The 13,817-nt window shown below is 40.2% G+C and overlaps 1 protein-coding gene across 2 annotated transcripts in view; it reads left to right on the top strand.

The window, feature by feature from the left end:
* NR4A3 (nuclear receptor subfamily 4 group A member 3) overlaps window positions 1-10,225 on the top strand; it is a 29,019-nt gene extending 18,794 nt beyond the window's left edge. For both annotated transcript variants that reach the window (XM_037381876.1, XM_037381875.1), the window contains one exon: window positions 8,034-10,225. In XM_037381876.1, the coding sequence (XP_037237773.1) occupies window positions 8,034-8,296 (263 nt within the window). In that variant the 3' untranslated portion in view covers window positions 8,297-10,225. The remainder of the gene's footprint in view (window positions 1-8,033) is intronic.
* The last annotated feature ends 3,592 nt before the right edge of the window (window positions 10,226-13,817 follow it).

Below are 13,817 nucleotides of genomic sequence, written 5' to 3' on the forward strand. Positions count from 1 at the left end.
TATAGAAGGAAAAGTTACTCTCCTTACAAACCCATGCCCTGATTTAATATGATAATTCTTTGTTCAGTTAGACACTGTTTGCTTGCCCTTACATGACGAGTCAAAGTTGTCCAGTGGCTGGCTTAGGTCATCCTAAGATATTTAGTGGAAAAAGCTTCCAATTCGTAAAAACTCACATTTCTTCCTTACCTTGATAATAATCCTTTCGGGAGTTGACTATATTGTGCTGGTCTTCCCAAAATTTCTAAACAAATGGAAGTAACGGTTGCCCTTAAAAGGAGACCATTTCTGTCCATAAAAGCTTTAAGGTTTTCTGCATTTGTCAAGTTTTTCTTGATTTTCTTACTTTTATGAGATGGTGCTTAAAATCAAAGTCGTTTTCTGCTTATTCTTTTATTTCATGAGGCCAGTATATCTCTGCTGATTTGCTCTTAAGGACAGAGTATACTTTCATGCGATCTAAGTTAGACCAAAGCTCCTGTGTCTACTGATCTATATTCACAGTTTCAGATCTCCAAGGTCAGCTAGCTAACTTAGGGACTCAGCCAGAAATTTGGTCACCTGAAAATGGATGGTATTGCATAATGAACAATATTTAAAAAAACCCAAACAAACCTGAAAGAGGAAACTAGGTAATTATGGCTAAGAGAGCACTGCAGCACAAAGTGCTGGTGGACAGGGTTCTTTTGAGACTTTCTCAGTGATAGTATATTGAAATTCTATGTTCAGGAAAGCCTTGAGATTTGCCTCTGGTGTGGCATCCCATGAGAAGTGTCTTCATGTCTTCTCCCTACAGTTTGAGTATGACAAGCCATGTGCTAATTTTCAGCTGGTCCCGCCAAAAGAGAAAAAATAATAAAGTTTAGAAATCAGAAATCTGTTGAACATTTTTAAGCATTGTTTTGAGGCATGATTTAGGTTTAGGTGGGTCTTTGAGGGGCCATTGCTCTCTGAAGAAGGTACCCTTTCCTCCTGGAATGGACTGTTGGAGGCAATGGGTAGTTAGCAAACCCTGGTGCAAATCCTTTTTGTGAGTCAGAGCAAAAGAGAGTGACCTTTTCCAGGTACATAAGATATCTGACTACTGAGTATCACTGTCTTTTGTGTTGAGGCCATTGGACGTATTTCATGCGCTGCAGAATGGCTGTTGTATATGATGATCTGGGAACAAGCTGGTGCTCAGAGAGACACCCAAGGCCCAGTCTCTGGTCTGATTCCAACAGGAAGGGAATCTGACCGTGAATCTCCCATGTCCCAGATGGATAGCCCTGTTACTGGGCTGCAAGCTAGGACAGAGCAGGAAAGCTCTGTTTTGTGAATCTGCTTGTTCACTTTTATTAGCAACACTGCAAAACTGAAGTGCTGGCTTGAGCAAGATTTTCTTCATTATTACACAAATTGCTCCAGTTTTTATTTTGCATGAGTCAACTTGTCATGACTTGATGGTTCAACCAAAAAAGGAAAAAGACAACAACCCAGTGTTCTGTAATAGTCATAGCTTGTTTTAATACTGTACAACATCATAGGTAGCACCAAATTCAAGAATTGGCTCTCTGGGTAAGGAAAAAAACTCCTGGGAATAAAGACCTGTTTGTTCTTCTTGATTTCATGAGTGCTCTCCACAGCCTGAGCAAAGATGTGCTCTTAGAAAACAAACCCTCTTGTATAATAGTCATTGGCAGTATTGCTGAAGGAGAAAAGAGAAGTCGCTGCTCTCTTTCAAATATTCTCCGTTCTGCAAGACAGACAGGGAAAACTGACATCTGTCTCCCAGTGAAGGAAGAGGGAATAAATGTAAAAATTAGTGTTGGAGATTAAAAGGCATTCCACTGTTCCCAGTGTCCCAAGGTACTGAAGGCTGATCTCCCATTTGGGGATGTCAAGTCGACTCCCCAGTAACAGCCCCAGTAGCTCCAGTGCCCTTTAACTAACTCAGCTGACTTGTTTGGAGCTGAAAAGCTCCACAGCTGCAGGTCACAGCATTGGATACATAGTTATAGGCATGTATGACCATTCATTCTGTTTGGTAATTTTGAAGAGAACAACAGGAGACTTAGTGAGTATCATAATACTTGCTAATTCACTGCTTACTATGAGTAAAACTAAAGGTATGCACAACAAAATAAACAGGAAAAGATTTTGTAATATTTTGCATTGTATAATCCATTAGAAAGTCCATATATCTGTGCTTTTTCTGTTTATTTTATGCTTTCTTGGAGTTTACAGTATGTTGCCTAGAAGGATAAGCATCATGTCAGATTGCTGCTGCATTTTCAAGTCCTTTCAAATAGGATATCAGCTTGAAAGAGCACCCAGAATGAAAGAAGTATATCTGGTTTATTGTGAGCGGCTTGCGAACAGTTAACTTAAAACTCTGCAATGCCAAAACACATTTTTTTTCCTTAAAGTACTCCTTTAGGATCTTCCTCTGTCTGTGTCTCTTCTCTTTTTTTACTTCCTTCAGTTGGTTAAGAAGGGCTGGACCCAGCTTCCTCCGGAGCACATCAGTGGTTCACTAAACATCAGCCAGAAGAAAGTAGTTAGGAAGCAACACATGACGCTCGCCCCACATCCCCATGAGAGCAAGAAATCGGTTCTGTCCTGTTCTTTTTCTTTGGATCACTTATTCTGTTGGGATGTAGGATCTAATGAGCTAAAGAAGAGTGCCAAAATGTAAAGAAAATGCTGGTCATCTTGGGACAAATTCTGTCCTTAGATCCAGATGGGTGATTTCTATCAGTTCAGTGTGTGGCATGGTCACAAGGGTTCCTGCAAAACCACTCGATGCTGGACTGGATAGTGTTGATGATAAAGCTTTGCAGAGTAGACCAGATATTAGCTCGTATTAGTTTTGAAAATGCTTCCTTAACTTCCCAAATGACCATTTATAATGCTCTGTTGTACAGTTTTTTCTAACAGTGTGAAAATATAAAGACTGAGAATCCAATGCAGATCATCTCAAGGGCACACTCTAATTTAGCCTCAAGTTTCTGCCTGCTCTAAAACTGCTGGTATTTTTTCTCTCTTTCATTGATGTGCTTTTCTTCTCGGCCTCTTCCTTTCTCTATCCACATCAAAATATTATTGTTTTACCCACTTGACACTCTCAGTGGGATGCTGCCGAGTACAGAGCATTCTAGCCCTCATTCAGCCAAGCTCTTTCAGCATATGTTTTATTTTAAGTGTGTTACAGACCAGCCCAGACCCACTGTATGTATCAGGCTTATTCACACTCTTAAAGCTTCGTTAGACTGGCACCAGAACATTGAAGAATATTCTGAGGTTTCAATTAATTTTAAGTTTGTGTTTGTCTTCCTGCTGTTGGGCTTTCCATTCTAGTTTACAAACACAATTTTTAGCACCATCAGTCATACCAAGAAGTGGTAATGAGTCCAGCCTGGCTACAAAGGGTCTGGCTGCTGCAGTTCCCTTCTGAACATGAATTTGTCGAGGCTCACCTACTCTTCAGCAGCAGATATCCTTCAGTCCTGTTGCCAGGATCTTCCAGAGTGGGTGCTTCGTGTGCTGGGTCTACATACAAGCAGGTGGCAGACTGGAGGAGTGTAGGAGAGCCAGTTATATAAAAAAAACCCACAAACCCTCCAGATTGCATTGTCTGCCTTCCTCCTGCCACTTTGCTGAGGGAAATACTGTCAGCATCAAAGTGAAGTACTCACTCCTTCTCCACTCCCACCCTTTTGCTGAGGCAAGAACTCTTCCCTTCTACAGCAACCAGCAGTCTGTGTTATTTTGTGGTTTTCTTAAAGGAGGGAACAAACTTATGATGTCCTGTGTGGTTATTCAGCTCATCTGACTTTAGGTACCTTGCACAGCTGGTGGAGAATACAGGGCACCTCCAGAAGATGAGTCATCCATCTAAAATTGTAACCATCTTTTTAAAAAGCCCATCCTTCCACTGATGTTAGGAGGAGCTTGAGAAGTCTCCGCTCCTAGCTTGGGCACCCTTGCGAAGTGCCTGAGAGTCAGGCAGGATGAATATGGGCCACATTGCAACAGGAAAGGAGACGCTTGGATCTGCTGAGTTGCAATCTTGCTGTGTCACAGAGTGTGCGTGAGACAATCAAAAAGCTATAGGCAACTGAGCCTTGTGTTTGTCTGCGTTACAGACGGGGAAGGGGATTGTGAAGGGGGAAGGAGAAAATCAGGTAACTATATTGAAACTGAGACAATCAAGAGGCCTATTTTAAGTCTGCAGCATAAAACTGTTGCGTTTCTGGTCAGACTGACACCTCAGGAGGAATTAAGGCTAAAACTGACCCACCGTGACACAGAGCACAAAGCTCAAGGGTCTTTGAGGTGCTCAAGGGTCTTTGAGGTACTCAAGGCCTTTGAAATACTTGGGCTCCTCAGGAGTTGTTTCTCATTCAGGTAGTGCTCGGTCTGCCTAGCCCTGGCATAATCTACCCTGTGTCAGAGATTAGGGAAAGAAGAACTAGCACAGCTGGTGATGGGTTTTCCTGCTCTTTTGCTTTCTTCCTATCAAGTTTTTGCTGATCAGCATAATTCTAGCACAGAATTGCACTGAGATTCCTGGGAAGAGGGGAAAGGTGTAAAACACTTGCTGCATTCAGTTTGCCAGGATGAGCTGCTAAGTTTGCAGAGCTCTAGAGGCAAGATTTACAATGAATCATTTTGACAGGCTTATGGAGAGCATCTTTGCCATAAATCACCACTTTTCGTGCAAAAGTCAATGGTATCCTGAAACACAAGCTGAGAAAACCTATATTCACTTTACCCAAGCCTTTTTAATTGTCATTGTAAGAAAGTCTGAATATAATAATATTTACATGTTTCCTTGATCAGTTAGAGATAAGCTGCCAGTTTTGACTAGCTGTCCTTCTTGGGATAAATCTTGGCCTTATCATTCCCATGTGGATAAAAACACCCGTTGGAAGACGGTGAACAATTAGAGGCCATTGGCTTCAGCGCCAGTGCACACACTTACCACAGGTGCCTCGTGCTGCTCCCTTTAGGCTGAGTAAGACTGTGGGCCTGTCTCTGTGAAAATGGGTCTGGCCACGTGGAAAAGGCAAGAAAATGTGCTTCCTGCTATTCAAATCCTATTAAATTGAAATCTTTTTGTAAATTAGACCCGACTCCTGAAGTCTACCGAACAGAGGAGCTGTTTCTTACACAAGTACGTTCGTCCGAAACTAGTTGGATGCTAACACCAGAGACCGCGGTGGCAGTGCCAGCGCATCCAGTGCCCTTTACTGGCAGAAGGGACTTTGACTTTCTATGGGTCCATAAGGGATGCCTTAGGGATTGGAGACTGAAAACCCCTGAGGCAGTTCCAGTCATGAGGAATTACCTTTGCAGAGATTTGCAAGTAGCAAAGGCCATTGCGTGGCAATTCATGCGGGAGAGGAAGTTTGGTTTATCAGAGACTGCTTTAATATTGTAGCACCAGAGAGCAGCTTAAGGATGGGGTATCTCTTAATTCTGAATTTCCATGATTTTTTTATGTAAAGTAAGGCTACTAATATTATAATCTTTGCACATATTGTGTTTTTCATTGGTATGTTTCATGGCTAGCCGCCAAAGGTACGATTTGTTCATGAAACCTTCTGAACTTGTCAGCGTGAGACAAAGACTGTTTAGTTCTGGCTGGAAATGTTAACGGTGCTGCTGTACGCTCCAGAGCCAGAGATAATTTTTGGTACTCTGCACCCAGGTACACCGCTACTGAGGTGCTGGTTTAAAAATGTGCTCCAGTCAGGTTTTGGATCCATTCTAGTATTTCAGTTCCTTAGAATTACAAAGACATTTTCACTTACATAGCCAGGAAAAAACCTTAAAACAGATTAAAAGATGGGAACTCTTCAAAGACTGCAAGATTAATTTAATGTCCTGCAGATTCTCTCAGTAGGCTAGTGGTAAAAAAAAAACCAACAAAACCCTACAGCTTTTCAAACCTGTATAAAATATTTATCCACCCAGGTTTTTAATGGCAGAATCTGCCTAAGTATTTACTCACAGTGACCTGTATAGTTAAGGCTTATGTAATTACACTATACACCATTTGCTGGAAAGTCTTTAAATATTCATTGACTCCTCGTGTTTTAATGTAAACAAGGCACTTAGAATACCTACAGTTTTTAATTCCTGCAAGGTGAAAAAGATGTCCAAAGCAGATGTTACTGCTTGGATGAGTGTTGCTCTGAAGCAACAGGGCAGATTGATGGTACTTAAATGCTATACCACAGTATCTTCCAGCCTGAGACGTACACGTCTGCACATCTCTCATCCCAAACTAGTATTCTTCAGCAGCTAGCTCTGCCTAAGTAACTAAAGCTGAAAGAAGTGTAAAATGGGTGCATATCAGTCGAAAAACAGACCTCTACATTTCTGACTGCCTTCATTGAATCCCTTCTGTTCTATTGGAACATCTAGTCAAAACAGGTGGTAAGGGGAGGCAGCAAGGAGTTCATATACACATGCCTGGGCAAGGCACCACTGTGCCTTGTGAAGACATTACACCTGCTTCTGGAAGTAAAGAAAACTGTACTCTTTCACTGTTCATTAGGGGATGGACAGAGAAAGTGTCTATTGCTTGCCCCCTTGGAGTAGAGGAGTAAGACTTGGGGGCAATGGGCAGCCCGTGGCTGCCAGGGATAGGGGAGAGGGCCAGGGAAGGCAGATGACTTCAAATGCATCAGACACAAGAACTGCCAAAATTAGTCCTCATCTGCTGCTGACACTGCTTTTATATGTCTAGTGGATTAAAATTAATTTAACCTGCATTTTCTTAGACTGCCTTATCTGGTATAATTCTGTTTCATGTGTAAATTACTATGACTTTGCTGTGAAGCGAGTTCATACTTACCTGTGAATTTCAAAGTCAAAGGCAAATCAAAACATCACAAAATTATTTGAGATTCTTGTTCTGAAATGTTATATTAATTTATCCACTAAATCTTGATAGTGAACAACACAACATTCTTTCCCCATGTACCTGTGAAGAGCCTGCTCTTAATGAATCACTAATCTGACGCATTCCGCTTATACTTAAAGAACTGTGGATGTGTTTAACATCGTTTTAGTATTTTAAAAGGCTAATTGAAGCTGGGGACAAACCCCAGCTCCCCTTTTAGGAATGCTGAGGTTTTTGTGATGGATAACCCAGCAGCCTTTCCACTTGAGGCATTGCTTACACAAAGCAAAACAGTTAACTTCCAGGCTTCTTTTATCTTAGACCTTCTAAAAATGAATAAACTAAAAAGCAGCAGCTGATGAAAATAACAAAGGGTGGTAAGGTGCCTTTAGTTTCTTATAACAGTGTCTGCAAATTCCTGGTGGAATTCTAGGCCGGACGCTGATGGAGCTGGCTAAGGATATCGATCGCCACTTGAATTCACTGAATAAATAATGGTTGCCATAGTTATAGAGCATTCACAACTGGTGGGGAAGCACGGAAATCTCCAAAACACCTCCTGTGATAGTTTTGCTGGAAAATCACCCAATTAATTCTGTCTCATATCATGAAAATTATGCAGGATACACAGGATGCTTGGCCTCCTTGTACTAGAATTTCAATCATAATTGAGCGTCTCTGCCACCCATTTTAGCAGCTAAAGAGAAAAGGGCACTTGCCTTCTCTTACTTTGCATGTCAGAAAGGTTAGCTGACATGGGGTCACACAATCATAGAACGGTTTGGGTTGGAAGGGACCATAAAGATCATCTAGTTCCAACCTCCCTGCCATGGGCAGGGACACCTTCCACTCAATCAGGTTGCTCAAAGCCCCACCTTCAGCACTTCCAGGGATGGGGCATCCACAATTTCCCTGGGCAACCTGGTCCAGTGTCTCACCACCCTCACGGTAAAGAATCGTAGAATGGTTTGGGTTGAAAGGGACCTTAGCGTATAACCCCAGCTGTTTTGAGAAATCTTATACTTCCACAGCACTTTTTGCTTTGAGTACCAGGATATGAATTTGGATTACACTGAAGAAAACGAGTTCTTTCAATTCGTGGTAGGGATGCTGATGTGTTTTTTCTCTTGCTTTGCAGAACGACATGGATTAAAAGAACCAAAGAAAGTGGAAGAGCTATGCAACAAGATCACAAGCAGTTTGAAAGATCACTTAACTTTCAGTTGCCAAAACAAAGGACAACCGCTTGAGTCTGCAGAGCCGAAGGTACTGGGTGTTCTGGCTGATTTGCGTTCTCTCTGCACACTGGGACTGCAGCGCATCTTTTACCTGAAACTGGAAGATTTGGTGCCAGCCCCTTCCATTATCGACAGGCTGTTTCTGGACACCTTACCCTTCTGAGTCAAACCACCCTCCTGAAAGGCAAATGCCCACCAGAGCAGGCAAACGGATCGTGACTTACAGCTAACATTTCTGCCCTCACTTAACAGAAAAGCAGCTCCGAGTCTAAAATGAGGTCTTTTCTGGCGCTTTGTCCTTACAACCTGAGGCCTGAAACTTACTGGCTTACTGGTTTGGGGTTGTGTTCTTTGTTTTCTTTTGTGTGATTTGGGTTTTTTAAACAGCTAATATGGCACTTTTGGACAATGCTATCCCAGCAGCAGTAAAAGGTTAACATGACTGTTTTAAATCTGTTGTTTAACACCTCATGGTATATGAGGAATAAAATTGTAGAAGCTGTGTTTGAAAACAAGAACAGCAAATAGTTGTTTGCCAGGGTAGTATGTATTTTGTGAGGATACCTTTAGCATACTTCCTGCATCAAGGGCACATACATCAGCACAATCTAAACAAAAAATTCACTTTTTTAGCAAAGTACATTCAATTGAACATTTCATACAAATCAAATATAGCAAAATGACAATGGCTGTTAGCTCCCATGTTCAAGTGCAATTTTTTAAAGTGCTGTCTTACCAAGTCTCGTTTATTAACTAATTTATTTTACTATGAAAACAAACGGAAGAAATCAAGTGAGAAAATTACATGCACTAACTTACCTGACAGAGTTTTCCAAACTTGATTCCATGTAGCGTGACTTATTGACAGATGTATGTGGAAGACACGGGAGCAATTGTGCCTCAGTTGTTCCTTAGCTAAGGAAACCCGCGTAAGTAGTGATTGGAGCATACAGGGTCAGCATCAGGGATAGGTCAGTTCCAGACTTCTAACATAAGTGACTAGTTAGTAAACAGACAGAAGATGGTTTTCAAGAACAAGCAAGTCTTGTAAAATAGTATGAATGTAAGTGCTAGGAAGGATATAGTGGGCTGCGTTTAAACATTCCGTGTTCGTACTTCTTTTTGTATGTTTATACTGTTGATGCCATATTAATATGAAATAATTTGTCGCATAGTGTCTTTATTTGTATAAATGTTTGTATGCATGGTATATTGTAATGGCTTTGCCTGTATTTATTGCAATGACTGCCAGCTCATGGGAGCCCTGTTACACACGATAACTAAATGGGGTGTTCACACTGACTCAGATACACCAGTTGGAAAACTATATACATATATATAATGTGTATATATATATATGTATATACCTATATTTGTGTGCGTGTGTGTGTGTGCGCGTGTCTTTTTATTAACCATTTGTATATAAAATATCTTGTCAAATCACAAGCAGAGTTATTTTACAGTTTATTTGCAGTGACTTCTAAGGCAGTACTGTTTAGCACTTTGATATTAAAATCTTGCTCATGTTTTGCTAAATTCAAATAATATTTAAGAAGTTTAGTTCTAAAAAACTTTATATGCACTGTATTAAGTCAAAATTTTGTTGGTCATTTTGCTAAGGAAATTTTTGAATGTCAACCTGATGTCACTGTATCTTTTGTTAGCTTTAAACATTCTAGCTTTTGTCTTTTTTTAAACTATGCTGTTTATATGGAAATTAAATTATACAATCAAACAGATGCCAAATGAATTGCCTAATTGCTGCAAAGGATAACCCAGATATTGAGTCACTGTATGGTTTTCAAATAGTAATCTGGTATTTTATCACTTAACTATGTTTGGATGTGCTTTTATGAAAAAATTATTCTTATATCAAGATTTATAGTAGTGTCAATAGGGAAACAGACTTCTAATCACTATAGTTAATATTTCCAGTTTACCTGCAGATAATATTTGGAAAAGTATTGCTTTTTGTATTGACTTTTAAGCTTATGTGCAAACATAATAGCATAATTAAATATCAGAGAAGCTAATGTTTCTTGTAGGTTGCTGTAACAAGCCTGACCAGCAAGACAAATATATTTTGACTGAATTTGCTTTTGTATATACTAAATATATATATATACATATATATATACACTCACACACATGTGCGCATACAAAAACATACAGACACAAAATCCAGAACTATGTTTACTTTTGTCCTTTTGTGTAAGACACAAAGTCCCTTGAGAAATTACTTTTATCTGGGGACAAATCCTGCCAGGTGCTGAGCACCAGCCAGAGGAGGGCTTGCAGGCACTTCTTGTGAGTGGGCCCTTACAAAGAATTTTCAGGCAAATCAGCATAGTGCAGTAAAATTGCTTTTTCGTTGAGCAAGGTTTATTTATTAAGTAGAATGTGAGTGGGAGGTAGCAGGTCCAGAGCCCCCGTGTGAGATTTCACGTAGCCAGTGTCCTCCAGTCTTCCATAGATAGTCTTAACTGTGATACTCTCCCAAATCCCGTCATCTGTGGAATTGTCCTTCATGTCATCTTCAGACTGATCCCAGAGTACAACCAGTGACACGTCACAGTGGCAAAAGAAAGAGTTAACGCAGAATAAATCTACTTTTCTTAGAGCTCTCTCAGTGTGAACATGCCTTTGTCTAGGCAGAATTCAGGAATATATCAGGTGTTAAGGGAGAGTGCCTTGCTTTTATTTCAGACAACAGTGTTTCGAGAGTTTCTTCACTCCGCTAACCGCAGTACTTTTTTCTTTTTCTTTTTTTTTTTTTTTTGGTGGTGTTAACCTGTGGGTTGAAAGAAATGCTCTTGTACATATACAATGTAAATTAAAATTATTAAATTGAATAACATTTTTTTCAGAGGCCCCATGTGTGTTGAATAAGTATGCTTAATTCTGTTAAAATCTGATGTGAATTTTTTATCATTTATAAAACATTAAAAAAGTTGTCTACTTGAGTCTTAAAAGTGGAAAAATTGGTGAAGCATGCTTAAGAACACTGGCAATTTAATGGCTAGTCTTTTGATTAAAATAGCTTTTGTATAAATACACTAAGACCGGCAGTATCTGGTTACACAATCTCAGATATTGGGAGCTGGACCATGGTTGTCCCAGAGGCTGAACCACACACAGTCCAGAGCAGAGAGACTTACCTGCCCCTCGCTGTACTTCTACACGCCAGGAAGGGACTGCAATTAACTCGCAGATGATGACATCCACAAGGGAGGGAGGGCATGGCTATAGGGCTCGTGGACCCATAGCACCTATGTCTGGCTAGAAAGAGGCCAGAGCTCTAATCCCATCTTCTGCCCCTTTGTGTCAGTAAATTCTGGTAAGACATCGCTTCAGCAGGCACCTGCAGCATTTTCTTTAAATGTGCATGCAATTCCTCTCCTTACTGTGCCTTTGCTTTGCAGGAGGGATCCTTTATCCCCTGCCAGACAAAACTGTTTGGCTGCAAATGCGTTTTCAACAAATGCAGTTTTGAGAGGCATCTGATACTATTCCAGGTATCACCATCAATACTGATGGCTCTGGCACACCTCCACAAGAGCTGTTCTGCAGGAACTGCTCAGCTGGAGGTTCCATTAAATGATGAGCTGTGGCGAGCTGCAGCATCAGCAGCTCCTTTGGAAATGCTGCAAAACAAAAGCTCAAACTTTTCCAAATTATTTGTTGCTTTTTTCCTATGCCTTATTTTAAAAATTAAACCATGAACCCTAGAATTGTTAATGATAATGACAATGATTTTTGCTTAATGGTCCTGTTAGGCAAAACATGCAGATCTTGTGACCAGCCTGTACCAGGGTCTGAATTTTCACCAACAAGACAAAGCTTATCCTCACTGAACTCACAAGTATCTCAATTTGTAATCACTTCAGGGGCCATAAGCTGTGTCCTTAGACATGAGAACAGAACTGTGTCCTGATCTAAATCACCTGCACTTGTGTCCTTACGTGTGCCTTTCGTGCCGATACTCCTAAAGCACACCAGTGCCAGAGTCCTTGTGAGGGGCTGTGACGCCTGATGATTGACTCTGGCAGTGGAAGGTTGGGCTGAGTCAGGAATATCATAGAGGCTTCCTCTACTAGAGACCATCCTTGGACAGAGGCTGGCACCAAGGCACCCCAAAATGAACAACTAACTAGAGGTGAGTCAAATCTCTTTCTACACCTTCCCTACTTTTACTTTTCGAATTCAGGTTCATTTGTCTAATATACAAAGCTAAAACTTCAGTAATGTTGCAGAAAGGAAGGAGGGAGAGAGGGGTTTAATTGCATAAAATTAAGCATGGCTCTGACAAAAATTGGCAACTCCCTCTATGGACACCATGAAACACGTCCTTTGATTAATTATTTGTATTATAGCAACACCTAGAGGCCACAACAGAGATGAGGACCCCGTTTTGCTAGCTACCCTGATCAGCACCTCTAGCACCCACCCAGGAGAAGCTCCAGTCCAAATAGACAGAAAGGAGCAACACAACAAAAAAGGAGTGCCATGCCCAAGGGCATACAGCATTTCAGTCACAGAGCTGGGAATAAAAACTTTTGTTTACTGAGCTTGTGTCCAGTGAATGCTCTTAATTTGTTTTCCTTTTCTTTCCCTGGGCAATTTATGCTGCCACTGTATTGAATTTTATGCAAACATGATAAAAGCACTGAAAAATTCAAAATAGTCCCTGTATTCAAACTGATCTTGTTTATCCTGCATATATAAGTCATCCATGAGATTATTCAAAATCCTGGTCAATCACATGTTTGGAACTAAGCTGAGATACAAGCTAGATAGTATTTTAAAAAAAGATATTTTTCTGTTCCTTAGTAAATTAATGAAATTGACCATTAGAAATATTGTAAGATACAGATTAAACAGTAGTTACTAATGGATAAAAATACTAACTTTTAAAAATGCCAAACTATTGATGCAGTAATTGAATAATTGGGGAGTCAATTAATCAAATTCTTAGCAGCAGATGACATATTTAAGAAATGTATTCCAGACCCACATTTTGTGAGAATTACCAATACAGTGATTTTTCAAATAAAAGAAAAAGAAACTTGTTTACCATATGGAAACACTTTTAGCAATTTTTCTTCTGTTTTCTTTTTTAACATTAGACAAACTTTACTTTTATATTCATAATATGGAATGTTCTGGCTGGATTTGGTTACAGAAGAAGTTTGAATACATGAAGTTGTGACATGGCTGTGAAAGTTGGATGAGATCAAGATTCTGGCATAAACTCACAAAAGCAAGGATTTTCTTTAAAGAGAAGGGTGGGATTCCAGCTGTAAATAGATATCATATATATGGCAAGATACTTATGTGTGTATAATGGGGCTACTTTAATGTCAAACACAAGATTCTGAAGTCATGCAAGAGACAAGAACATGGAGGAAAAAATGCCATTTTTTCATATTTTCATATTTTCATAGAATCATTTAGATTGGAATAGACCTTTAAGATCATGGAGTCCAACTGTTAACCTAACACTTCCAAATCCACTACTAAACCGTGTCCCTAAGTGCCACATCTACACATCTTTTAAATGCCTCCAGGGATGGTGACTCAACCACTTCCCTGGGCAGTCTGTTCCAATGACTGACAACCCTTTCAGTGAAGAAAATTTTCCTAATATCCAATCTAATCCTCCTCTGGCACAACCTGAGGCTGTT

The sequence above is a fragment of the Falco rusticolus genome, chromosome 3, assembly GCF_015220075.1.
Source record: "Falco rusticolus isolate bFalRus1 chromosome 3, bFalRus1.pri, whole genome shotgun sequence".
Lineage (NCBI taxonomy): Eukaryota > Metazoa > Chordata > Aves > Falconiformes > Falconidae > Falco > Falco rusticolus.